This window comes from Marmota monax, unplaced genomic scaffold (genome assembly GCF_021218885.2).
Source record: "Marmota monax isolate L192 unplaced genomic scaffold, Marmota_monax_Labrador192_F-V1.1 WCK01_AAM20220418_F8-fsc00017, whole genome shotgun sequence".
Classification (NCBI taxonomy): Eukaryota; Metazoa; Chordata; class Mammalia; order Rodentia; family Sciuridae; genus Marmota; species Marmota monax.
In genome coordinates, this window is record NW_026695241.1 from 7,847,949 (window position 1) to 7,875,827 (window position 27,879).

The 27,879-nt window shown below is 36.9% G+C and overlaps 1 protein-coding gene across 11 annotated transcripts in view; it reads right to left on the bottom strand.

Moving 5' to 3' along the window:
• Zc3h14 (zinc finger CCCH-type containing 14) overlaps positions 1 to 27,526 on the bottom strand; it is a 49,739-nt gene extending 22,213 nt beyond the window's left edge. For 8 of the 11 annotated variants that reach the window (XM_058577799.1, XM_058577798.1, XM_058577796.1 and 5 more), the window contains exons 1-9: positions 27,355 to 27,526; positions 26,959 to 27,001; positions 19,067 to 19,181; positions 15,527 to 15,567; positions 14,728 to 14,923; positions 13,972 to 14,401; positions 13,323 to 13,483; positions 12,610 to 12,710; positions 8,940 to 9,095 (exon numbers count right to left, since the gene is read on the bottom strand). In XM_058577799.1, the coding sequence (XP_058433782.1) occupies positions 8,940 to 9,095; positions 12,610 to 12,710; positions 13,323 to 13,483; positions 13,972 to 14,401; positions 14,728 to 14,923; positions 15,527 to 15,567; positions 19,067 to 19,181; positions 26,959 to 27,001; positions 27,355 to 27,390 (1,279 nt within the window). In that variant the 5' untranslated portion in view covers positions 27,391 to 27,526. Of the gene's footprint in view, positions 1 to 8,939; positions 9,096 to 12,609; positions 12,711 to 13,322; positions 13,484 to 13,971; positions 14,402 to 14,727; positions 14,924 to 15,526; positions 15,568 to 19,066; positions 19,182 to 19,996; positions 20,041 to 26,958; positions 27,002 to 27,354 lie in introns of those variants that run through there. The other 3 variants (XM_058577800.1, XM_058577797.1, XM_046440703.2) reach the window with 2 other exon arrangements.
• Between the last annotated feature and the right edge of the window lie 353 nt (positions 27,527 to 27,879).

Genomic DNA, 27,879 nt, shown 5'->3' on the forward strand with positions numbered 1-27,879 from the left:
ATCATCATAGCCTTAACTAGGTCAGAACAAAATGTAAATCTGGACAACTTGACATTATGAAAGTAAACAGAATTTAGGTGTGGGGAGGAAGGAGGTGTAAGAATTGAAGGAAATATAAATTCCACCTTCTAGAATTGAAAACACACCCACGCTGGGGACAGACATGGTAGCACATGCCTATAATCCCAGCTACTTGGTAGGCTGAGGCAAAAAAATTGCAAGCTCAAAGCCACCTTGGTAAATTAATAAGACTCTCTCAAAAAAAAAAAAAAAAAAAAAAAAAAGGCGGGGGAATGTGGCTCTGTGGTAGAGCGCCATGGATTCAATCTCCAGTACTGCTAAAATGAACAGTAACAACAACAAATTTGGGGAGCCAAAATATACTGAGTTAATTGAACAAGAAATAGGTATTTAAATATATTACTTAAAATTACAATTATATATAACCATTTAGTGAACTAAGAACAGTGGTCTTACTATGAGCATAAACGCAAAAAAGGTATGCGTGTGACCCTGACATATCACAGCAAGAAATCAACACATACCATCTATAGCTGGTAAATAATGCAATAAGCATATTGTTACAGGCACAGAGAAATAACAGGGGGCAGGGGCTGGGGCTGTAGCTCAGTGGTAGAGCACTTGCCTTGCACATGTGAGGTACTGGATTCGATCCTCAACACCATATAAAAATAAAGATATTGTACCAACTACAACTAAAAACAAATATTAAGAATAAATAATAATAATAATAATAATAGGGACTGGGGTTGGATCACTTTGCATGCATGAGGCACTGGGTTCAAAACTCCACCACATAAATATAAATAAATAAAGATATTGTGTCCATGTACAACTAAAAAATTATTTATAATAATAATAATAATGAACAGAAGCATTTAAAAATGGTGACTTCTGGGGAGTGGGGCTAGTTTTGAGAATAATGAAGAGCAAGGAATATTGCTTTTCTTTTTTTATTTATATATATTTATTTTTCAGTTTTCGGTGGACACAACATCTTTATTTTATTTTTATGTGGTGCTGAGGATCAAACCCAGTACCCCCCGCATGCCAAGCAAGCACGTTACCGCTTGAGCCACATCCCCAGCCCTATTGCTTTTCTTTTAATTCTATGATACTATTTGAATATTTTCTAATCTACTGGAAGGTATATCACACATTAAATTATTTTTGTGTTTTTTTTTAATTTTCTATGGTGAACATGTACTTCATACTTATAAAGTTTTATTTTAAATATATGGGTATTTTTCATACAACATATACCAAACAGGAAAAATAAAAGGAAATCCAGGCCTAGACAAATCGTAGTAAAACTTCAGAACACCAAAGACAAAGAGATCTTAGAAGCAGCCAGAGAGAAAGGAACAGATCACCTACAAAGAAATGACAGAATATCAGAAGTCCATTCAACAACAATGGAATCCAGAAGACAACAGAATATACAGTGCTGACAGCAAATAATTTGTTAACATGATTTGGATATACAGCAAAAACTTACTGTACAAGAACAATAAGAAATAAAAATACTCATAGGTAAACAAACTTGGAAAATACCAACAGACCTGTTCTATAGAAATTTGCAAAGAATATTTCAAAAATACTTAAAATTAGAAAATGATGATCCTCAAATAACACTGAGATGTAAGAATGAATAAAAAATAAACAAATAGATAAAACTCAACAAACAGCTTTGGCAAAACAATAATGGTATCCAATGATGCATTCAGAAGACCAAATTGATAAAATGGAAACAATGTAAATCAGGAGGGTGAAGACTGAAGCTAGGATTTTTTTTCAGTCCATAATATTTTTTAATTGTTTGTATAGCAAGAGCAACTATTCTGGAGACTACAAATTCATATTTCATAGTTCAGGAAAACAGGTCATTAACAAAATTCTATGGAACTCAATAAAAAGAAATTCTTTATATTCTAAGATAATGTGCTCTGAAAAATAACAGCCTTATCTCCTAAAAATTTTTCATGAAATCATAATTTCTGTAGAAATCTGCATATGCTTTCTCTTTCTTGGTTCAGTCACAGTAAACTTACGATGAGCTACAACTCTCAGGGAGACAACAAATTCTCCAACAATATGAAACTGCAGATTCTTGGCCAGAAGACCTCGCATCTAAGTTTTCATCAAAGCACCACTGGAAGCTGTGGTAGTTACTGTCCTCAACACCAATGTCCTTCCTGACTGATGGAGAAATGGCTAAAACTAAGATAATCTAATGTCCTTCTACTATCTAGGAATCAGTCAGGATATTAACTTAAAATACATTAGATTTCTGCAGTAAATTTCAGTGGTAACCCTAAAAGAATAACTATTTCAAGGGCTGGGGTTGTGGCTCAGGGATAGAGCACTTGCCTAGCAAGTGTGAAACACTGGGTTCAATTCTCAGCACCACATATAAATAAATAAAATAAAGGTCCATTGACAACTATTAAAACAAAAAACTAGTCAAAAAATGTAGAACTAGTGCTATCAATAATGTAATAAAAGAATTCTTTAAAAAGGGCAAGAAGAACAAAACAGAAAAACGGGCAAATACAAATCAAAAGATGATGGCAGAAGCCAGGGGTATTGGCATAAACTGTAATCTCAGTGAGGCTAAGATAGGAGGATCTAAAGTTCAAGGCCAGCTTTAGCAGCTTAGCCAAGACCCTGTCCCAAAATAAAATGTGAAAAGGACTTGGGATATAGCTCCCCTGGGTTTAATCTCCAATACCACAAAAAGTAAAAAGATGACAGAAATTACTCCAACTTTATCAGTAATTCTAGTAAATAGCCTAAATGCTTCAATAAAAAGGCAAACTTTGACTAATTAAAAAACAAAAATCTCGCTGGGTTTAGTGGCACATGCCTGTAATACCAGAAGCTCAGGAGGGTGAGACAGGAGGATCACAAGTTCAAGGCCCTGTCTCAAAATTTAAAAATTTAAAAAGGGCTGGGGATGTGGCGCAGTGGTTACCACCCCTGCATTCAATCCTTGGCATCAAAAAAAAAAAAAAAAAAAAGAATTCTAGCTTTATGATATTTAAGAGACATATGACTAAAGCATAAAAAACTGAAAACAAAGGCATGGAAAACATATGTAAGGCAAATTCTAAATAAATGGCTACATTAGATAGAACTAACTTTAAGATAAAAGCATTCTTTGGTATAGAGGTCATATATCAAGATTAAAGATTGAATTTGCAGGAAGATGTAACAGTTTTAAATATGTATGCATCCAGTATCTGACAGACTCAAAATGAAGCAAAAACCGACACAAGTACAGAGAAATTAAGATACTGTGTTATTACAAGGGCAGCTGCAATGCTCTCAATTAAATTAGGCAGATGAAGAACTCAGAAAGGTCAAGATTTGAAGGGCTGGGGTATAGCTCAGTTGGTAGAGTGCTTGCCTCACATGCACAAAGCCCTGGGTTCAATCCCCTGCACCACCAAAAAAAAAAACACAAAAAAGCAAAACCTTAGGCTGGGGATGTGGCTCAAGTGGTATCGCGCTCGCCTGGCATGCGCAGGGCGCTGGGTTCGATCCTCAGCACCACATAACAATAACAATAAATAAACTGACTTTTACTCTTTCAAAAACAAAGAAATACATCTGGAATTCTACTTTTGTGTTCTCACTTATTAGCTGAAATAAAAAATGCGTCCCAACGTTTTCTATTTTAGGCATGCTATATGATCTACTGCAAATTCTTGACTTGGATTGTAATAAAAAGCAGCCATAGACAACCCATTCATAAACTGCCACCATTAGGTTCTAAGAGAATGCCCTCCCCCACCCCTCCTATCCCTGTATTGAACGCAGAGCCACACCCATGCTAAGCAGGCACACTATCACCAGGTTATATCCCCAGTCCTTTTTATTTTGAGATAGTTTTGATAAATTACTGAGGCTGGCCTCAAACTGTGTCAACCTCCTGCCTCAGCCTCCTTAGTAGCTGGGATTATAGGCATGTGTCACCATGCTCAGCTCCAATAAAACGTTATTTACAAAAAATGGGTGCCAATGGGGCTGGGATTGTGGCTCAGTGGTAGTGCACTTGCCTAGCACATGCGAGGCGCTGAGTTCAATCCTCAGCACCACATAAAAATTAACTAAAAAAGTAAATAAATAAATGGGAGCTAACATCTGTACTATTTGGTTACCCAGTGGTACCACTGTTGGACAATATAAAAGCTCAAACATTTTATTTACCAGGTTACCAAGACAATGAATTGGTATCTATTATACTCCACAAGGCTTTCTTTCTCTCACCTTTTTCCCCTCACACTCTTTCTTTCTCCTCTCCCTAGTTCTGGAGATTTCAGAGAGCCCTTCCCACTGCAATTGTTACCTTTATTGAAACTCCAATGGCTCCATCTTTGGCCAATGGGAACCTCTTAAAATTTGGTTTTGGAATCCAATGGACTGACTCTAACACAACAGAAGTTGATCAAGCAAAGTGATTAAAGAAACAAAAGAAATTTTCGGACACAATTAAAGGTTTAAAAACCCAGCAAAGTATCCCAGGCTGTGTGGTGGCAAAGTGTGGCTATTACTTTGCTACCTAAGATATCTACACATTCATTCTAGGATTAGATCTAGAGACGTCTTCCTTCTCAAAAGTCTGTCTTTGTTATAGATGAACTATTCCAAGACTTCAATCTAGGTACTTGGGACACTCAATGCTATGGATATTTAATGTTTCTGTTTCCAGTAGGCACATCCAAAGAAAAATTTATATGCATTTATAGGTAAAACACAATGTGAGTTCATAAAAATTTCCAATGCAAATTCAGAACAACAGGGTTTTACTTGACTGAAGGTCATAATCCATTAGATTTCAAATTTCAAAGTCAATATTTTTTTTTGGGGGGGGGGGGTAATGCTGGGGATTGAACCCAAGGACTTGTGCATGAGAGGGAAACACTCAACCAAATGAGCTATGTCCCCAGCTCTCAAGATCATTTTTAACTGAACATAAAATTCTTGACTCTTTTCTTCCTGGAGTATCTTAAATATACTTGCCCATTGTCTCCTAGCATGAAGTGATGCTATTTGAAAGGTCCAACAATAATATGCTTTTTCTTCTTCTAAGTTGTGTGTTCTTTTAGCCTGAATACTGAAGTTTTTTGTTTTCTTTCTGTTTCAGTTTCTACCGTAGAATACAACAGAATATTTAGCTGTGGGTACATATTCTAAGGTATACAGTATAATTTTCCAGAAAGTAGTTTCATGTGTATTTTTTTTTTTCAGAAAGTTTTCTTAAAAGATAGTTAAGGATTGCCTCTGTCCACTCGCCAATGCCTATAATAAATACACTGTTGTATCTCCATTGCTTATACTTTTTTTTGGGGGGGTGAGGGGGTGCGGGTACTGGGAATTGAACCCAAGGATATTTTACCACTGAGTTAAATCCCCAGCCTTTTTGAGACAGGGCCTTGATAAATTGCTGAGATGAGCCTGAAACTTATGATCCTGCTGCATCAGCCTCCGGAGTTACTAAGATTTCAGGTGTGTGCCACAGCACCCAGCTCTATACTTGTTATCTGACATTTTCTCTTGAACTCTGATTTTTAAAATGTCCTTCTTTTTTATCTTCCATTTATCTGAAGATGATTTATTAATTGAGTTCTTTCTAGAATAGTCTTTGCTTTTTCTTCATTTTGATGCTGGGGATTAACCCAGGGCCTCTAAGTTCTTGCTTCCAAATAAATTTTTATTTCTAATTCTTGTCACCTCATTTCCAAGTTTACCAATTATTTAATGATGGGGCTGGGGATGTAGCTCAAGCAGTAGCGCACTCGCCTGGCATGCATGCAGCCCGGGTTTGATCCTCAGCACCACATACAAAAAAAAAACACAAAGATGTTGTGTCCACCGAAAACTAAAAAAATAAATAAATATTAAGAATTCTCTTTTTAAAAAAAAAAAAATTATAAAAATTATTTAATGTTATTTTTGCATGTAATTATTTTCTTAATGTCTTTCAGCTCACTCTGAAATGGTATAGCTTTTCCCTTTTTCTTTTTGGAGTTCTGGAAATCAACCAGAGCCTTTGTATGTGTTCTATCACTGAGTGATACCCCAGTCCAAGAGTCCTGTTCTTGAAGGGAACTCTAGAGCACGAAAATGGAGAGTTTGTAGGAAGAAGACTATGATAGTCCTTTTAGACTTTTAGCATCACCTGTTATTAAAGCCAAATCTCTTGCAGTTTGTAGATGCTCTTCTCAAACTAGCACCTTTATACTTTCTAGTCAGTACCTAACTGGCTTTTTAGGGGTTTTCTTGTTCCACCCTTTACTAGAATAGTTTATAATGCTCACATGGAAAATTATACAATACAGACAATAACAACAACAAAAATTGTTTTAAATAAGAAAAAATGAACTTATGGCTTGTGCCAGTAAATGAACAGAAATGGAGAACATCATGGTAAGTGAAATAAGCCACTCATAAAATCAAAGATCAAATGCTATCTTTCATATGCAATAGCTAGAGCAAAATGGGGAAGGGGAATCAGGTATCATAAAGATATACGGAAGATCAGTTGAGATGGAGACCAAGAGGGGGAAGAGAAGGGAAAGAGGAGGAAACACAGAATGAATTTAACAAAATCATACTATATGAATGTATAAATATACCACAGTAAATACCACCTTTATGTGTAATCAATAAAGCATCAATCAAAAATAAATAAACAATGGGCTGGGGTTGTGGCTCAGCAGTAGAGTGCTCGCCTAGTGCGTGCAAGGCCCTGGGTTCGATCCTTGGCACCACATAAAAATAAATAAATAAAACAAAGGTATTGTGTCCAATTACAACTAAAAAAATAAAATTTTAAAAAAGTAAATAGATAGATAGATAAATAAGTAAGCAAGTGAACCAAGAACACTAAAAGCTGGGCACAGTGGTGTACACCTGTAATCCCAGCAACTCTGGAGGCTGAGGCAGGAGGATCAAAAGTTCAAAGCCAGCCTCAGCAACTTAGTGAGATCCTGTCTCAAAATAAATAATAAAAAGGGCTGGGGGGCTGGAGTTATGGCTCAGTGGTAGAACATTTGTCTAGCAAGTGTGAGGAACTGGGTTTGACCCTCAGTACCACACAAAAATAAATAAATCAATAAATAAAATAAAGATATTATGTCCATCTAAAATTAAAAATAAAAATAAAAGGGCTAGGATGTGGCTCAGTGGTTAAGAACCCCTTGGGTTCTATCCCTGGTACCCACAAAAAAAAAAAAAAAAAAGACCAGTAAAGTAGAAGACAGAGAATAGGCAAGAGTGGTAGAGAGGAGGAAAAAGGTGGACAATGGAGATTGAAATAAACTATATCAAATTCCATGAATGTAGGATTTTGTCAAAATGAACCCAACTACTAAGTATAATTATAATGTATTAATAAAAGAAAAAGAGCACCCTCAGATTCACCATTTACTGCAACATTTTATAATGCTCACTTGGCAAATTATACAAGACCAAAAAAAAAATGATTTTAAAAAGATCATGGTGGTGCATGCCTGTAATCCCAACTACTTGGAAGGCTGAGGCAGGAGGATTACAAATTCAAGGCCACCCTGGGCAATTTAGTAAGACTATCACAATATAAAATAAAAAGGGCTACGGATGTGACTCAGTGATACAGCACTTGTTTAGCATCTGCAATGGTGGGTTCAATCCCAAGCACTAGAAAAGAAAAAAAAAAGGGAAAGAAAAGAAAAAAAGAGAGCCAGGCACAGTGACATAACACCTGTAGTCCCAGCAATTCAGGAGGCTGAGGATCTTGAGTTCAAAGCTAAGCAACTCAGTGAGACCCTGTCTCTAAGAAAAATACAAAATAAGGCTGGGGATGTGGCTCAGTGGCCAAGTGCCCCCAAGTTCAATCGCCAGTACCAAAATAAATAAATAAATAAACCTTTTAAAAAAAAAGAGAATGAAGAGACAAATAGAGGTTAGAACTATAAGGCTTCATGAAACCTGAAACAATTTAAAGAACACAGTTTAGGAGGAACAAAACAAATGTATTCCAAAGTGAGAAAAAGTGTAATTAGAAACAACATGATGAGCATACAGATTGTTTGTTAGTTTTTAAATTCAGATAGCAGTAGAAAAGCAGGAAAAGTGGAGAAGGGATAAGCAGGCCTTAGGGGCCCAATAACAAAGCTACCCAAAGTTCAAACTGACAGCACAAGTCCTGGGCAATAAGGATGAAGGGGAGGCACTCTCACAAAGGAATCACATGATGAGAGTCATACTTCAGAAATTAGCAGACTACATAGAAATTGGGGTGGAGAGAAAAGTGAAAAAAAGGAAGTAGGAAAACCAGATGGATGGTAACGGCTTCTAGTGTGATACGCATCAGAAGGTAAAGTATATGAGGTAGGACATTGAAGAAACTGTCTTGGTTTAAAGAAAACTAATATTTCAAATTGGAGAGTATATAGGCTTTAAAAAAAAAAAAAAAAAAAAGAAAGACTACAGAAATAAGTATATCTTTAAGTAGAAACTTTCTGCAAAATCCTGATAATGATGAAGGCTGGATGATTTGGCTTATGGAGTTGATTACACTAGGTTTTCACTGTGGAGAACATTAAAAAATTGCATAGTAAACTTTAAAAGAATCTCCAGGGGCTGGGACTTGGCTCAGTGGTAGAGTGCTCGCCTAGCACCTGCAAGTTACTGGGTTTGATCCTCAGCACCACATAAAAATAAATAAAGGTATTGTGTCCAACTAAAACTAAAAAAAAATTTTTAATAAATAAATCTCCAAAAAATGTGTATAAACATTCTTCGTTAACCCTTCTCATTCTTTTTGCATCTAATCACTTTCTTCATACCATAAATAATACCTCATGAAAAATTCAAAATATTTAATGTCTCATGAAAAAAGTTTGAGAACAAAATATCACCTAAATTCTTACCTTGATTTTTTTCTATATTATCTCCTTTTGCTTCCTCTTCTTTAATGGGGGAACTTATTCTGGAGGTCCTGCTTTGCCCCTGGACTACTTCTGCTAACAATTCTTCCTGAGAAGTTCGAGTTCTTGGAGCAACTGGAAGTGTCTGTTTCTGTGGGACTTTTACATAAAATAAACACAGACAACGTATTAAGACTCACTAATAAACATGTCATATTAAACATAAAATTACTGGATTTAGAACACTAAGATAGTTTAAAACAGTCACAAATACTACCTCAGTCTTTCTTACAATATTCCTGACCAAACTTCCCAAAGTTACCAAAAATAATAAATGCCAAACTTAATGCTAGACATATGCAAACAATATCTGTATGTTTAAGCAACATGCCATAAATACCATAGAGCTCATATATATTCATTTTTAATCAGATGAAGTTTAGGCTCTGTTTTGTGATCTTACCTCAACTTCAAATTATAATTTAGGTAACCTAGGTTAAAAAAAAAAGTTTCAATGCTATTTCTTAAAATTTGGAGACTGACAATTATTATAAAAGCAGGGGCTGGGGATATGGCTCAAGTAGTAGCGCGCTCGCCTGGCATGCGTGAGGCACTGGGTTCGATCCTCAGCACCACATAAAAATAAAATGAAGGCATGTGTCCACCTAAAGCTAAAAAATAAATATTTTTTTTTAAAAAAAGCAGCATATTTCAAGTCACAGAGAGTATCTAAATTTCTCACTATTCTGCACCATTACTAATAGAACAGAAAAGGGAATGTAAACAAACTTTTAGGTCAAGTGTTGGTCTGTGCTTAGACAATCCTCATTCTATGCTAAACCCTGTTTAATTTTATGTTCCGGATTAAATTACGGATAGAGACAGAGTATAAGGATTAAAAAACTGATGGCTAACAGTTCATTTCAGAAAGGGGTCACAAAAAGAAATGTTAAGAATGATGCTGTTAAAATCAAGAATCAATAAAAAGGATGGATTCAAACTAAAAAGTTTCTTCTCGGCAATAGAAACAATCTGTGAGGTGAACAGAAAGCCTACATCTTGGGAGCAAATCTTTACCCGTCACACATCAGAGCACTAATCTCTAGGGTATACAAAGAACTCAAAAGGTTAAACACCAAAAAAAAAAAAAAAAACAAAACAACCCAATCAATAAACGGGCCAAGGACCTGAACAAACGATTCTCAGAAGATGATATACAATCAATCAACAAACATTTGAAAAAGTGTTCATCATTGCTAGCAATTAGAGAAATGCAAATCAAAACCACTCTAAGAGTTCATCTCACTCCAGTCAGAATGGTAGCTATTATGAATAAAAACAAGTGTTGGCGAGGAGGTGAGGAAAAAGGCACACTCACACACTGCTGGTGGGGCTGCAAATTGGTGCAGCCAATATGGAAAGCAGTAGAGATTTCTTGGAAACTTGGGAAGGGAACCACCATTTGAACCAGCTATCCCTCTCCTCAGTCTACACCCAAAGGACTTAAAAACAGCATACTACAGGGATACAGCCATATCAATGTTTATAGCAGCACAATTCACAATAGCTAAACCGTGGAACCAATCTAGATGCCCTTCAATAGATGAATGGATTAAAAAAAGTGGCATACATACACAATGGAATATTACTCAGCAATAAAAGAGAATAAAACCTTGGCATTTGCAGGTAAATGGATGGAGTTAGAGAAGATAATGCTAAGTGAAGTTAGCCAATCCCCAAAAACCAAATGCTGAATGTTTTCTCTGATATAAGGAGGCTGATTCATAGTGGGATAGGGAGAGGGAGCATGGGAAGAACAGACGAACTCTAGATAAGGCAGAGGGGTTTGGAGGGGAAGGGAAGGGGCAGGGGTTAGAAATGATGGTGGAATGTGATGGTCATTATTGTCCAAAGTACAGGTATGAAGACATGAATTGGTTTGACTATACTTTGTATACAACCAGAGATATGAAAAATAGTGCTCTAAAATGTGTAATAAGAATTGTAAGACATTCTGTTGTCATATATTAAAAAAAAAAAAAAAATTCACCAGGGCTGGGGATGTAGCTCAATGGGAGAGTATCTGCCTAGCATTCAAAAAGCCTGGATTCAATCCCCACCCCCACAAATAAATAAATAGATACAACAGTGCTTCCTGCTTTGTGTAGGTACCTGAGTAAATAAGCAAGGGGAAACAAAAAAAAAAAAAAGAACATTCATCAAATCTATAGTAAAAATTATAAAATATTTTGAGAGTTGGTAATTACCATCAACCTGTTACCAGTTTTATACACTGGCAGATGATATAGAGTACAGAATTTAATAAGAACACAAAAATTGTACCCCACCATTTGTATTTCAGAATGAGCTTTTTATAAGTAAATTTCCTTTGTTTAAAAAACTTGTACTATTTTAACATTCTGTCATAAAATAGCTTAGTGTTTCCACTCTGATTAGGGTAGAAACATCATAAAGGGAGTCAATTTTCTACCTTATATTCTACTAACGGGTTCCAATGAAAGGCAAATTTATATACATACATATATACATATATATAAAAAAGTTTTAAATTTCTCTGAGGCTAAGGATACAGCTTAGTGCTAGTGTAGCATACCCTGGATTTGATCCCCAGCACTGCACATACACACAGAGTCAACTTCAAGCTGAGCATGGTGGCCCATGCCTATAATTCCAGAAACTTAGGAGGCTGAGGCAGGACCAAAAGGTCCTGTCTCAATATTAAAAAAAAAAAAAAAAAAGAAGAAGAGGGGTGGGGGATGTGGCTCATAGGTAGAACATTTCTGGGTTTAATACCCAGTCCCCCCACTACACACACACACACACACACACACACAAACCTCTAACTTTAGCCACTTATTATTATCCAATTTGGCTCCTTTTTTGTTTTGAGACAGGGTCTCCCTAATTTTCTGATGATCTCGCTAAGTTGCTAAAGTGGTGATCCTCCCACTTTAGCCTCCCAAACTGGGGATTATAGACATGTGCCACTGTGCCCTGCAACTCTGCTCCCTTTTATACATAATTAATTCATATCTAATGCTGAATTTAATACTATTAATATGAAAGTCTCATTTCTTGAAATCAAAATTCCCTTTAAGGGCTGGGGTTATAGTTCAGTGGTAGAGCACTTGCCTAGCATGTGTGAAGCACTGGGTTCAATTCTCAGCACTACATAAAAAAAATAAATATTGTGCCCATCTATAGCTAAAAATATTAAAAAACAAAAAGAACAGCAACAAAAAACTTCCTTTAGTAGGGTTGTGGTACAGCTCAGTGGTAGAGCGCTTACCTATCATGGTGTGAGGCCCTGCATTCAATCCTTACCACCACATAAAATATAAAATAAAGGTATTGTGTCCATTTGCAATTAAAATAATTAAAAAGAAAAAAAAAACTCCCTTTAAAAATTTGTATCCATTTGACATACACTGGAAAGAGGGAATAAAAGGTATTACATGGTGATCACAAGAACTAAGCTCCAATGACAGTTTCTCAAACTGGTCATATCTCATTTTAAAAATACTCTTCTGTAGAAGAACTTTATCTTGGCCTTGATATATCAAAGTTACCTTTACCACAACTCAGTGAGCAAACACTTTTAGCTAAGTGAAGAAATCTCTTACCCATTGTAAACAAACTTCATTTAAATTACCTGCAGAATAGTTAGTTGTTTTTGTTACTGATTCTTGAGCTTCAGATATAGCCTTCAAAATTAGATTCTTGTTGGCTTGTTTAGAAGGTGGAAGAGAAGGTCTAAAAGAGTTTTTTAAAAAAAAAGTATTTTTAAATTTCACATCTTTACATACTAACAATTCATTATGTCTTTACCACAACTTCTTCTAAGTCTTAAACAGACCACGTGTAGTTTTTAGACAATGCCATGAGGGAATTTCACTCTCAAGAAAGTCCATACTCTCTTTCCCTTCAACTACATAATCCTTACTTTCCTACTCTGTGTTCCAGTTTCTTAAAAGAAAAAAAGGTGTGTGTGTGGGGGGGGGGGGGGGGCAGCTAGACTGGAGCCTTTTAGCTGGATTGATGTTTTTTTCTCTCATCCAATTAGCTTTTTATGTTTTCTACAATTCTCTTCAATGTTAAGCAAGTTCTCTCTCATTTACCTAAGTGTTTCTTAAAAGCCAATGGAAAAATCTTACATGTGATTTACATTAAATATTTATTTTCATAATTACTCTCTTCAAGAAATCTAGAAGGCACTGGGGTATACGTTCAATAATAGAGCACTTGGCTAGCATGTAAAAGGCCCTGAGTTTATTCCAGTACAACTTTTAAAAAAAAAAAAAAAAAACAGCCACCAGAAGACTCCACTAGACAGTTAAAGATTAATTTACAGCTATGTTCAGGTACCTCCTTTCAGGCTTTGCTGGCACAGATACACTGCTGGACACGCTTCCTGTTCGGGAGCCATAATCATCATCTTCCTCCTCCTCTTCTCCATCGTGATTGAACTTTTTTACTTTAACAACTGAACTCACCACAGGCAACTTTCTCTTCCGAAAGTTTTCATCCTACAATCAGATATGTTTATGCTTACCTAGTCTCAGAAAATAATGAAGTTCTTTCACAAAACATCTTAAGAAAAAGACAATCATATTGAGAATTCACAGGGTACTTCCCAATTTCTTATAAAAATATAAACACTGCCTCAAAATACCCAGCATTCAGCTAAAACAAAACTCAGAGCTCTACATTCATTTATAATAGCTGCACAAAGCACTGCTGAAGAAATAAAAGGGGGTTACTTGGGTTAGCAATTACCAAAAACTGTCTAAAATTCACCCAAAATACCCAAAATTATAAGCTAACTCAAATGAAAGAAATCCAAAGAAGGTATACAGATGTAGTATAAAATCTCCCTAGGAGTCAGCCATGGAGAGGAAAATTTGACTGATGTAACATGTTGAATAGCAGAAAAATCAATTTAAAATAAACTTACAATATGCATTTAGTTGCCAAACTGTGGCCTAACAAGTCAGAATTACAAATACATACAAACCTCAATACTCATTTTTTCTGAGTTGTTTCTGAAGAAGGGACTATAAGTCTCTTCTAAATTGTTAAGCACTTCTGGTTCACACAAATGTCCTGTTTCATACACCCGGTTGTTCTGTACATCAAGTTGCTTAGCAGCATGAATACTGTTTTGCTGCTGCTGAAACTGCAACCTGTTTAAATGAGCACCACTATCTGCATTTCGACTTGCAGGTGGTCGATAAATTTCAATGGAAGGGCGAGAAGAACCATAAGTAAGTGTCACTGTAGGTTTTTTCTGAGATAAGGGATTCTCCTGCACAAAATTGAGGTCTTCATCAATGAGATCATCTGGTTCTGGCTTAATATCAATCACATCTTCAGAGGGTGCTGGCTCCCTCAGAGGTTTCACTGTTGACATTAGTCGGGTTGCAGCTCCTTCATCATAAGTCTGTCTATTAAAAAGCAAGACATATTACAATCAAATTAGAGCCATTATCTCCAAATCTTCAAAAAATATTAAAAATGTTTCACAAGCAAAAATAGATACTCCCTTATTCAAAACTACTTCAAAATGACATTCTTTCTTTAAACTTTGATTTACTATATTTTAAACAAAAGGTAACCATATTTAGGTCTTATCTATTATTTTATCCTAAGAATTGCTAACAATTACTTCATTAATTCAGCAAAAATTGCTGAAAACAGCATCTGAAAAAAATAATGTAAATACCACATACATACACTCATCTCCCATAGCAGGTGTATACACAACTCTTACCTGGTATTAGTGGTTTTCTGCTCCTGTGAACCTGCAGAAACCCTGGAATCTCTTTTTTCAGGTCTACTGCTAGAAATGGCAAGGGGAGATACTGCAGCTTCGTGCCTTCTCTCATCTCCCCGACTGAAACTGCTCTTGTTTGAAGGCACGTTACTATCGAAGATGTTGGTATCAGAAGACTTTAGACTAGTGGGTTCTAGAAAGAAAAATACATAGTCCTTGTAATTGACTTTTATTAAAATCTGTTCCTCTCCCATCACCAGTTCAAAAGCAATACATGTTTATTGTAGAGAACTTTTAAAATATGAATAAAAATCACCAATTACCACAAAGGTGATGTTTTGATAAGGTATACATACCCATTTCAAAAACTAAGATACATATTTTGTTCTCATTTTATTATTTTATTTTTCCCATTTTATTATTCCACATTGTCCTCATTTTATTATTCCACATTGTTTTACAGCTAATATTCCATACACAGTAATATAATAACTTATTACTACTGGGTTTTTAAGTAATTTTCAATTATACAATAGTGAGACATTTTAAGGTTAAATTTTTGCACACATCTGATTATTTCCTTAGGATTAACTGCACTGCTCCCCACCAAACATTTAAATTATTTCTGAGCTACAATAAATTCACTGTTCTTACATTCAGAAAAATGTGTTTCCTTACAAAGTTCAAATGAGCCACTGTTTTCAAAGTTATGGGTTTTTTCCTGAAGCAGTAGTACTTTAGAAGCATATGCGAGTAAGCAGGAATTCGAAAAAAACCTCAATGTTATAAATCTTACCAGTTGTAACAGAGCGAAGTTTATCTAATACACCATGAAGCCTAAAAAAACAAAAACAAAAACAAAAATAAAGCCTCCCTTAAGAAAAATTTTGTTTCAAATGCCACTTTAAATTTGATATTATATTCAGATATTGATATGACATTTAATGGATAAATGGTACTAAAATCAACTTTCTAGTTTCAACCTTTTAAAAAAGGCTTTTTATAAATACTATAGAAGTCAACTAAAAAAAAAATCATTAATTTTTTTCTTCACAATTTTTAACATCTAGCCTCTGTAAAAATAAAGGCAATGAGATAGGGGGAGAGCTCACTGGCAGAGTTAGAAGTTGTTAGAAGCATGTACAAGGCCCTAGGTTCAATCCCTGTCATCAAAACCAAGGGAAAAAAGGATTCAAGTGGTCTCCAAAAATACCACCTTGCTTCTTAAGAACTAAAGATTCAACAGTGCTTACAGTAAAACAAAATTAAGTATCCCAAACGTCTAATACTGCTTATTGTTACAACTGTTTGATCAGTTTTTGGACTTTTTGGTACTAGGGATGGAACACAGGGGTGCTTTACCACTAAGCTCCATCCCCAGTTCTTTTTAGTTACTTTATATTTTGAGACAGGGACTTGCTAAGTTGCTTAGGGCCTTGCTAAACTGCTAAGACTGGCCTCAAAATTGTGATCCTCCTACTCAGCCTCTCAAGCTGATGGCATTTGGGGGTGTATGCCACTGCATTCAGTTATTTTTCTTTTTTAATGTTAGGGATTGAACTCATGACCTCACACATGTGAAGCACAAATTCTACCACTGAGCCACAAACCCCGCCCCACTCAGCACAACAGTTTACATTTATTTTAATAACTTACACAATTTCTTGGACAACTTAATTCTAGTTAATAAATGATCCCAAAATATACCATTTCAATGTAACTATTATTTTCAATATTAATGCTGTAAACAAACATAGGCCACAACCTTGCTTTTAACATAACCTATTTTAGAATATTTAGTAGCAAAACTGCCTTGCAGTCCTTCTAAGAGATAAACCCCAAACACTAAAATCTCATAATATTGCTTCATTAAGAACCCCAGACACATCCAATGTCCCCATATACATAATTATGAGGGCTTCAAAAAAATCAGAATAGTCTATTTGTGGCTGGTATTAATAAACATTTAGGAAAGCAAGAGGCCAAAAAGAAGATGAATTATTGAATGTATAGCAAGACGAAAAAGTTGAAATAATTTGATTTTAAATTCAGTTTCAGATAATGATTATGTTTATTTAAGAAATATGTTTAGTGCTAGGCACAGTGGTGAATATCTGTAATCCCAGCTACTCAGGAGGCTGAGGCAGGAGAATTACAAATTCAAGCCAACCTGGGAAGAAACCTGGTGAGAACCTGCTTCAAAATTAAAAATAACAAGGGCTGGAATGCAGCTCAGAGGTTTCATTCCCCAGTCCCAACAAACCAAGGAAGAAAATTGTCTAGAATATTTCATCAAATAATCTGGAAAAGAATCTACTTGTTCAGTGTCCCACCTTAGATTAGGTGGACTCAAACCCAAAGTGATCCAAAGATCAGGTCATAAAAAACATTTATGAAACAAAACAAACACTTGGATTGCTAAAGACATTAAAAAAAAAAAAAAAAAAAAAATCAGTACTCAAGTATGGTACAATTCCGCCAGGCACAGTGGCGCACACCTATATTCCCAGCAGCTTTGGAGGCTGAGGCAGGAGGATCACGAGTTCAAAGCCAGTCAGTCTCAGCAACTTAGCAAAGCACTGAACAACTCAGCGAGACCCTGTCTCTAATAAAATATTTTTAAAAAGGTCTGGAGATGTGGCTCAGTGGATAGGCACCCCTGGGTTCAATCCCCAGTACCAGAAGAAAAAAAAAAAAAGAACGGTATAATTAAACCAGTCAAAAAAGCATCATGATCTTTTTTGGCATAAGCAATAAGACTAATTGCAATAAGTTGGTTAGGTCGCCCAAAATGGGCAATGTGTCTGTGTGTACCATCTGAAGATCACTGTACTCTAACAATGTTCTCCAAAATTGCACAATATATTGAGAATTTCAAGGTGGCTTCACAAAAACTGTAAAAAATACAGGTACCCAGTAGGATAAAAACAATGTGAAGACAATCTGGCTTAAAGGTACTAAGTTATTGGGCATCATCTCCATCCTCAGTGTCTCCTATTTGCCAAGTCTTTTGTTATTCAAATTAAACAAGCCAGGTACTCACACTACTCTGTCCCAGTGACTTTCTCTGTAACTAGTGGTTCCTAGTCTAAGAGCCCTCATATGAGTATTTCCTACCTCTATTCTCAGCTATCTTTACCCTTCCCTATTCTCCAACCTGGCCTTCTTAAATTCAAACTTACGCTTTTAGTCAGTATTTTCAACTAGAAACGTATATTGTTTGAAAAGGACAATCCAGATTAAAAGAGGAATCTGTATTGAAAAACAAAGAGGCTTATTTTACAAATTTCATATTTCAAAGATGAGTGAAATTTTTGTCAAATGAAGGCATACATAAAAAATTTAAAAAGCTGGGGTTAGGGGGGCTGGGGATGTGGCTCAAGCGGTAGCACGCTCGCTTGGCATACGTGCGGCCCGGGTTCGATCCTCAGCACCACAGACAAACAAAGATGTTGTGCCTGCCGAAAAATAAAAAAAAAAAAATACAATATTAAAAAAAAATAAAAATAAAAAAAAAAAAAGCTGGGGTTAGGGATGTGGCTCAAGCGGTAGTGCGCTTGCCTGGCATGCGTGCGCCCCGGGTTCGATCCTCAGCACCACATACAAACAAAGATGTTGTGTCTGCCAAAAAACTAAAAAATAAATATTAAAAATTCTCTCTCTCTCTCTCTCAAAAAAAAAAAAAAAAAATTAAAAAGCTAAAAACTGAAGGGAAAAAAAAACAACAATGACTCAGGAAGCTAAGGTGGGAAGACCACAAGTTCAAGGCCAAACTGGACAACTTATTAAAACCATGACTCAAAATAAAAAATTTTAAAAAGCTGAGGATGTAGTTCAGTAGCAGAAGTAGAGCCCCTGGGTTCAATTCCTAGTACCACAAAAAAATAAATAAACAAAACAAAAAACAAACAAAAAAAACAACAACTTTGGAAAAAGCAATGCAGGAAGCCAAGCCAGTCCAAACAACATTTGGTATTTTCAACTGGTCTGGATGGGGGGAAAGGAATGCTAGTATGTAAAAGTTTATAAAAGAAACCTAACAACTATAGCTGAGATACATTTTGAACCCTATAGGCCAGGCATACCTATAAGCATTTTACATGTATTAGTTCATTTAACCGTCACAGCATTCTATAAAGCAGGTATTTTGAACTTCCATTAAACAAATGGACAACAAAGCAAGATCAACTTTGGCAGTCTGGGTCCAGACCCAGTGCTTTCATACCTTGCAAACTGTTTTGCCACACTGAATCTTAACTCAACTGTCAAGGGCTCTTTCCACCTACTCTGACTTCTGCCAAGCTTTGTTCTGAGTCATAGATATTCAGAAACATACCATACGGTGAATCGAATTGTGTTGTTCCCTAGAAACAGGGACAGGTCCTCTGTCATTTGGTCCTGACTTTTCTTGTTGGCCACCATCACCATAATGTAATCAGGAAGTTCTTCATCTATTTAAAAGGAAAAGTATATCAAATTTTTTTTGTTTTCCTCATTATTTGTATTTAGAGTTGATGTACTTCAGCATATAGATTTAGCTTTAAGAATTAGTATCTATTGGAATTAGGTTAGATAGAAAAACTGAGCTTTGATTTTTTCCTCTTCATCTCACGAGTTCTACAATTATCAGAAGGATAGGAATTAGGAATAACTGATGAATTCCTAGTTATAAATCTAGACATCCTGGGCTGTGGTTGTAGCTCAATGATAGAGCACTTGCCTATGTGTGAGGCACTGGATTTGGTCCTCAGCACCACATAAAAATAAATAAAATAAAGGTATATAGTGTCCATCTACAACTAAAAAAAATAAAATAAAATTAAAAACAATTAAAATTAAAAAATAAATCTAGACATCCTGAATTATATTATTATTAATCTTGAGAATACATCCATTTTCTTGAAGTTACCTTTTTAATAATAATGTTCATTAACTTTAGAAAAGCTTCTATAAAGAACAACCATTATGTTTAATTTTCTGGTCTTTAATTTTTCAAGGTAATATTCATTTTTCAGGAGAACACCTTTATCTCTGATGAAGGTAAAGGCAGACTTCAATTAGTATAATAAACTTCCAGTAACATGAAATAAAATAAAATCAGCCCAAACTACATAACTTAAAAGTTTCAATCTTAAAATTAGGTAGGAGGTAGGAGTATTGTAGCTTAGCAATAGATCATTTGTTTAGAATGCACAAAGAATGCCCTGAGTTCAATCCCTAGCACCACTAAAAATATATAATAATTAGTTAAATAACATCAACTCACTTTTTTATACTCTTAGTGATAACCTTGACAGTGAGGATGAAATCCTAGATAAAGAAAAACATTTAAAAAGAACATCTCCAAAAATAAAAAATAAAAATAAAAAATAGGTAAAAACCATTATCAGAAACTCTAATCACTACCAAACAAACAAAAAGGATATTTCTTTACTAAAATTAATTTCATACCTAAAAATACTCATATTTCTATGTAGGGAGAAATGTTCATTTCAGAAGTATAATCATACACTTGTTTCAAAGAAAAATATCAAAAGTCCAGTTCAAAAGATATAAAATATATTTAGAAAGCACAACCTACAAAAGGAAAGGGAGGTCAGAATACTTCATGGAAGCATGCAATATACGAAAAGATACAAGGACTAGTCGATTTGTTTTTCTTTAGTACTATCAGAAAGGCTCCCACTGCTTTCTAGCAATTATAGTAAAGAAGCTGGGAGCTTGTATATGCATGTACCTACTACAAGCCACTACTGGTAACTCAGAAAGGGTCAACAGACAAGTTGAAAGTCTTGAAAGTTTTTCTTCATGTCAATGATACAAACAGACTATTCTTCTGCTATTGCCATGCATTAGTTTGCATTTCCTAAAATTTTATAAAATTACTGTGGACCTCAGTACAGGGTAGGAGCAGTGAAAGATACAAAGCAGACCCTAAAATTTTGGGGGGGTGATGAGTTTTTAAATTTTGATGGTACTGAAGTCCCAGTGCTCTGCACATGATAGGCAAGCATTCTACCAATGAGCTAAACACCCAGACCTATATGTTCATCATCTTGATTTGTGAGGAAAGTTTTGGATATATACATGACAAGAAATACCAAACTACAAATTTTATGTGCAATTTAAGGTATGCCAATTATGTCTCAACAAAACTCTTAGTAATTCATAGGTTGTGCTAAGCACAGTTGCATATTGCTGTAGCCCCAACTCAGGAGGCTCAGGCAAGATGATCACAAGTTTGAGTTCAGGCAACTTAGCAAGACCCTGTCTCAAAAAACAATGATGGGAAATGGCTAGAGTACATGCCTAGTATGCTTGAGGCCCTGGGTTCAATCCTCAATACTGGGGGGGGGGGGGGCACACAAAAACACAGAATCTTGGGTTGTTTTCTGAATAGATACACAATGAAAATTAAGAATCTAACAAAAAAATTAACATGTAGTCATGATGCATCCTACAGAACTCTGACAGATTTCTCAAGTTCATGTGAAATTAGTACAAAAAAAAAACAGTTAAAATCTTGAAGGTTTCTGGAAGCTCACATTCTAAAAGGTAAATGAAAAACTGCATTAATTATAACTACAATCTCAATGAAATGCTCCATTTTAAATACAAATAAGATCTTATTATCTCCTTTAAAAAAAAAAAAAAAAAAAAGCTTGTTCATCTTTGTATCCCACCCAATGCCTTAAAAATAGATACTGTCAGGCCTAGTAGCACTCAACTGTAATCCTAGTGATTTGGGAGGCTGAGGAAGAAGGATCTCAGCCTGGTGTATCAACAAAAACAAGCTGGGCATGGTGGCGCATCCCTGTAATCCCAGCGGCTTGGCAAGACCCTGTCTCAAAATTTTAAAAAGAGTGCCCCCACCACCACAACCACCAAATAAAGGAAAGAAACAAAGCAAGAAAGACCCACAATTCTTCCCCCTTTCTCCTCCAGCAGCCCAAGAAACAGAAAGGGAATAAAAGCTGCCCTAGACCCTGCTGTCGTCAAGAAAGAAGCAAAAAAGTCAAGAAGTGGTAACTCCCTTGTTCCAGAAAAGGCCTAAGAACTTCAGCAATGGACAGGACATCCAACCCAAAAGAGACCTTACCCGCATTGTCAAATAACCCCACTGCATCTGGCTACAGCGGCAAAGGGTGATACTCCATAAGCGGCTAAAAAGCCTCCTACAAGGCAGTTCACCTAGGCCTTGAACCAACAAACAACTACCAAACTGATTAAGTTTGCCCACAAGTACAAAACAAAGACTAAGCAAGAGAAAAAGCAGGGGGTATTGGCGTGAGCTGAGAAGCAAGCTGCTAGCAAAGGGAACAACCCCACTAAGAGGCCACAGATACTTCGAACAGGGGTCAATACTGTCACCACTTTGGTGGAGAATAAGGCTCAGCTGGTGGTGACTGCATATTATGTGGATTCTTTCTAGCTGGTTGTCTTCCGGCCAGCCCTGTGTCACAAGATGGGAGTCCCTTACTGCATCAAGGTGACATGTAGTTAACAGGAAGACATGCACCACTGCTGCCTCCACACAGGTTAACTTGGAAGGCAAAAGAGCTCTGGCTAAGCTGGTTGAAGCTATTAGGACCAACTACAATGACAGATAAGACATCCAACATCACTGCAGAGGCAATGTCCTGGGTCCAAAATCTGTGGCTCCCATTGCCAAGCTGGAAAAGGCAAAGGCTAAAGAATTCACCACTATAAATGTACACTGTTGGGTTTTCTGTACATTAAAATAATAAAAACTGTCCTGCAAAAAAATATTCAAATATTTATTGAAGGATTGTTTTCAGGACAATTTCTGGGATAAAGATTAGAAAGTCACCCTTTCCAGGACAATGGTATACACACATACAAATTATAAACATAAATCAGTAGTAAAATCTATTTTATTTCAAATGAAGTTGAAGAATGACCTGTTTATGAACTTAATGAACTCATATCTATGAAATACTGGGTTCTAGGCTACTGGAACACAGCAAACCCAAAATCTTGTCAAGAAACTGTGAAAGTGGGAGTATAGCTTAGCAGTAGAATGCGTGGAAACCCTAGGTTCAAGTCCAAGTACCAAACAACAACAAACTTCTGAGCTGGGCATGATGGCGCATGCCTGTAATCCCAGCGGCTTGGGAGGCTGAGACAACCTCACCAACTGCCAGGCACTAAGCAATTCAGTGAGACCCTGTCTCTAAATAAAATACAAAATTGGGCTGGGGATGTAGCTCAGTGGTTGAGTACCCAAGTTCAATCCCAGGTACCAAAAAAAAAAAAAAAAAAACCCACAAGTTCAAGTCCAGTCTCAGCAGTTTAGCAAGGCCCTCAGCAATTTAGAAAGACCCTGACTTAAAATAAAAATTGGGGGGGGGGGGGTGTTTACCAGGGGCACTCAACCACTGAGCCACATCCCCAGCCATATTTTGTATTTTATTTAAAGACAAGATCTCACTGAGTTGTTTAGTGCCTCACATTTGCTGAGGCTGGCTTTGAACTTGCAATCCTTCCGTCTCAGCCTCTGGAGCCACTGGGATTACAGGTGTGCACCAACCTAAAATAAAATTTTTAAAAAGTGTTGGTCATGTAGCTCAGCAATAAGGCATCTCAGGGTTAAATTCCCAGTACCCTCCCCCTCCCCCCCCTTAAAAAAAAAAGAGAAAGAAAAAAAAAAGAAATAGGCAGAGACAGAGAAAGCTGTACTACCACATAAACTGCTTGGACATATTTTGGTGGAGTTCTAGGAGTGCGCACTCCAACCCAATCTTTAGTTCACAAAATAAGTTAATAGCACAGAAACAGTAAGAACTCAGAAGACCTGAGCTCCCTGATCTAAAATCTGCTACTGACAAGTTCTATGTAGTCCTCAAGACTCCATTTTCTAACCTGTAAAAGGAATACTACTACCTATCACCTCAACCCCAGCACTGTGTTCAGGGACAAATGTAACAATATAAAAATATTTTTGAAAAACTACAGAAAACATTATTATTATGTATCATATGAATTAATGTTACAACAAGATTTTTAACAGGCTCAGAATTCTTTAATTACAATCTGATAAATGATCAAAGGTCACTGCATTTTGGCTCAATAAGAATGTGTTTGTGTTTGTGGGCTGGGGATGTGGCTTAAGCAGTAACGCGCTAGTGCCTGGCATGCGCGGGGCGTTGGGTTCACTCCTTGGCACCACATAAAATAAAATAAAGATGTTGTGTCCACCGAAAACTGAAAACTAAATATTAAAAAAATTTCTCTCTCTCTCTCTTCTCTCTCTCTTTAAAAAAAAAGAAAAAAGAATGCGTTTGTGCTTTCACATGTTAGAATTAAGAAAGTTTATCACTAGGTTTTCTGTGGATTTCTATTTTTGAGCCAAAACAAGTTCACCCCAGGCATCCATTAAGTGTTGAATGAAAAAGAATAAATAAATCCTGGTTCAGCTTCATCTTCTCATCAGTGAAAGTCTTAACAATCCCAACAACAAATAATTTCTTAAATTTGTAAGCAATTCATAAACTAAGAACTCTCAAACTTTAATTTATCACTAAGCTATATTCCCTGCTCCTTTTAAATTTTATATTGAGACAGAATTTTGCTGTTGCCCAGGCTGGCCTTGAACTTGTGATCATCCTGTCTCAGCTTCCCTAAGTTGTTGGGATAATTGGCATGTACCAACACACCCAGAACTGTCTATTAATTCATTTATAATAAATCAATTACATATTAACAACAAACCAAATTATACTAACATAAATAACATTTTTATTAAAATAACTAGTTTCTAAAACAAAAATATAATGCAAAGAGTGCTCTTGTTTTATATTTTAAATCTATTTAACATCTACTTTAAAAGACCAGTAGATTCCAGCATCTAGTTTATTTCATTTAATCTCTTTTAATACTGTTCACTTGGAAGAATATAAAGAAAATCTAGGGTCACATAAATACACACTTGCATTTCTACAACCTTCACAAATAATGTGAATATTATTCTGTTATACTACACTAAAACTCAACAAATGGTAATTTACTAAAAGTTAGCAGCAACATGAAATCTAAAACTACATCAAATACCTTCTTACACTATTACAAGAAAATCCACTGATTGAGCCTGTGCTTTTAAGGACACCCAAATGAATTTATTTAACATTATGTACTGATCACTAGGAAAATACTGGTTCAGTGAGCTAGAGAATCACTAACATGTTGATACATTTCATTACATATATAAAAATTACACTTGTAGCCAGGTCTTATAGTGCACACCTGGAATCCCAGCTACTCAAAGAGGTTGAGCCAGGAGGATGGTAAGCTCTAGGATATCCTCTGTACATCAGCAAGACCTTGTTTCAAAATTTTAAAAAAGGGCTTGGGATGTAGCTCAGTGGTAGAGTGTCCCTAGGTTCATCCCCATACTGAAAAACACACTCATACACACATATAAATATTTATTAAAATCTCTAAAATTTCACGAGAAATTGTTTTAGTACTGGAAATCAGGTTTATGGACGCAAATTTTTTTCAAATTTTTCCAATTTTCATTTGAAAGTTCAAGCTGGCATCAAAGACCAACAGTTCTTTTTTCTTCTGTCTGCCAATACTCAAGTACATGTAACCAGTTATCAGTTCTTTATGTTGACATGAGGGGCTAAAGATGCACCTCAGTGGTAAAGCACATGCAAATATGAGACCATGGGTTTCATCCCCAGCACTAATAACACACACAAAAATTTAAAGATGCCTCATGAAAAAGGTGGCTAAGCCAGGGTTGGTGATGCATGCCTACAATTTCAGCAACTTGGGAGACTGAGTCAGGAGGATTACAAATATGAAGCCAGCCTCAGCAACTTAGTGTGACCCTGTCTCAAGATAAAAAATAAAAAGAACTGGAGATATAGCTCCATGATTGAACACCCTTGGGTTTAATCTCCAGTACCTCAAAACAAAAAAAAAGTGATTAGTTTAATTCTCAACTCAATCATACACATGCCTTTCCTTAAAACAACCACCATTGTTTATTCTACCACAGAAGTGCTTTATGAGCACTGCTATTTCTGCAAAAGCAAAATATTAAAAAGATGGAGTGAAAGGCCTAGAGTTTTAAAAAATATTTTTACTGCTTGATTCAATGGCATACATTTGAAATCCCAGCAAGTAGGGAGTTTGAGGCAAAAGAACTGAAAGTTTGAGGCCAGCCTCAGCAACTTAGTGAGACCCTTTCTCAAAATAAAAAATAAAAAGGACTGCAGATGTAGGTCAGCCATAAAGTACCCTTAAGTTCAATCCTCAGTATGGCAAAAACAAAAAACACTTAAAGAGAAACTAGCTTTTTCTGTTCTGTAAACTGCCAAGTAGGGAAAATAGGGATTTGAATATGATTTCTGATAGAATCTGGCTTGACTATCTTGATTCAGGCTAAAAAAACAAGCAGTTTTACCAACCACTGCTTTTCCACAATCCAAATGAAAATAGTGAAAATAGCAAGTATCTTCTTAGTATTAATATGAAAGTAGTTTCAACTTCAGAGATCCTTAGGGTCTCACACTCTTTGAGAATGCTGTCCTAAGTGGTAACAATTATTTATAGGAAGTACCAGCTTTGACGTCAACAGACTAAATCCATAAAACTTTGCCCCTGATTGTACAGGGAGATATTACCACTTACCTTTCCGTGTTCTCCTGGGGATTATCATATTAATGCATATATAAGCACGCGCACACACACGCATAAATAGGCACAAAGCCTGACCCAGAGTAAACATTCAATATAAAAGAACAGGGAGAAAGAGAACCCTTTATTGTTGCAAGAAAGAAGAAACACTTGGAAGAAGATAAAGAGATCTAAAGATAAAACTCACTGAGCCATTCCAGGGCAAAAGCCAGAAAGCATCAAACATTCATGTCCAAAGTAAAAGTTCTGAAAATAAAGGTCAAGAGGAAAGTAACAAAAGGAAAAATAAAATAAAATCCAGAAAATGGAAATAGGAAAGAACCTTAGTGGAGGAAGCTACACTGTTTCAAACTACTGTATTAGGCTGGGGAAAAAAGGTTGCAAAGAAGAACGTTCAATAAAATGACGGGAAAGTAACCAGGGATTATCAGATTTGAAGAAGAGTAGAAAGCAGAAAACAGAATGTCAGAAGTACGATGGGGGAAAAATGCACTCACTAAAATTCAAGCAGCTGCAAATTAAATTCTAGTCGGCTAACAACAACGACAACAAAATACTTACCAACGTAAGCTCCTAATTCTTGCAATTTCCCCTTAATGGCACTCTAAGGGAAAAAGAGCAAATGTGCACGTGAGAATGGCGGCTCCAGGAAAACGACACCCGGGCAGCGCTGAGGCGACTTCGCCGGTGCCTCGCCTCCCGCCCCTCCGCAGCCGGGTGGGGGCGGGGAGGCGCCTCGACCCCCGGCGGCCCACCCGGGACCGCTCTCCGCGCCGCTGGGGGTAACTCGCCCGCCGCAGCCCGGGCGCGCTCTCCGAGGCCGTGGCCGCGCCAGGACCGAGGCGGCCCGGGCGAGAAGCGCCCCCGGCCAGGCCCGCCGACCTCGTTACTCCTGGCAACCGCCCGCCGAGGCCCCGCTTCCCGCCTTCACCAGGTGCCGGCTGACGCGGGCCTCACCCGGATCTTGCGGCTGATCTCGGTGCCGATCTCCATGGCTCCGCGGAGGGCGGCGGGCGGCGGGGACAGCACTGCGCAGCACTTCGTTTACCTGGGGCCCGCTAAGGCTTCCCACCCCGCAGGCCGGCCACCGCCGCCTCCAGCGCTGCTCCGCCCCCGGCCGCGCGCACTGCGTGTGCCCGCCCCCGCCGGTCCGGCGACCCCTTGCAGGCTGGGGGAGTCACGCATGCGCCCGCGCGTGCGTACACCTCAGTCCGCGAAGCCTTTGCACTAGCGACCTCTACTGGCGCCAGGGAGGACAGCGGCGTGCGGATTGCCTGGCTTCTCTCTAGGCCTTCTGGGGAAACTTCATTCCTCCCTTGACGGGTCTCCCCTATTTATTCATTTTAATCTCCTTTGGATAATAAAGATGAACTAAATGTGTAGCAGGAAGATCCATGGATTTGATGTGATATCTATGTTCAAATTCAGCTTTCACTTGATATGGTGTTGATCTATATTTCAACTGGAAACTTCCGTTTTCTT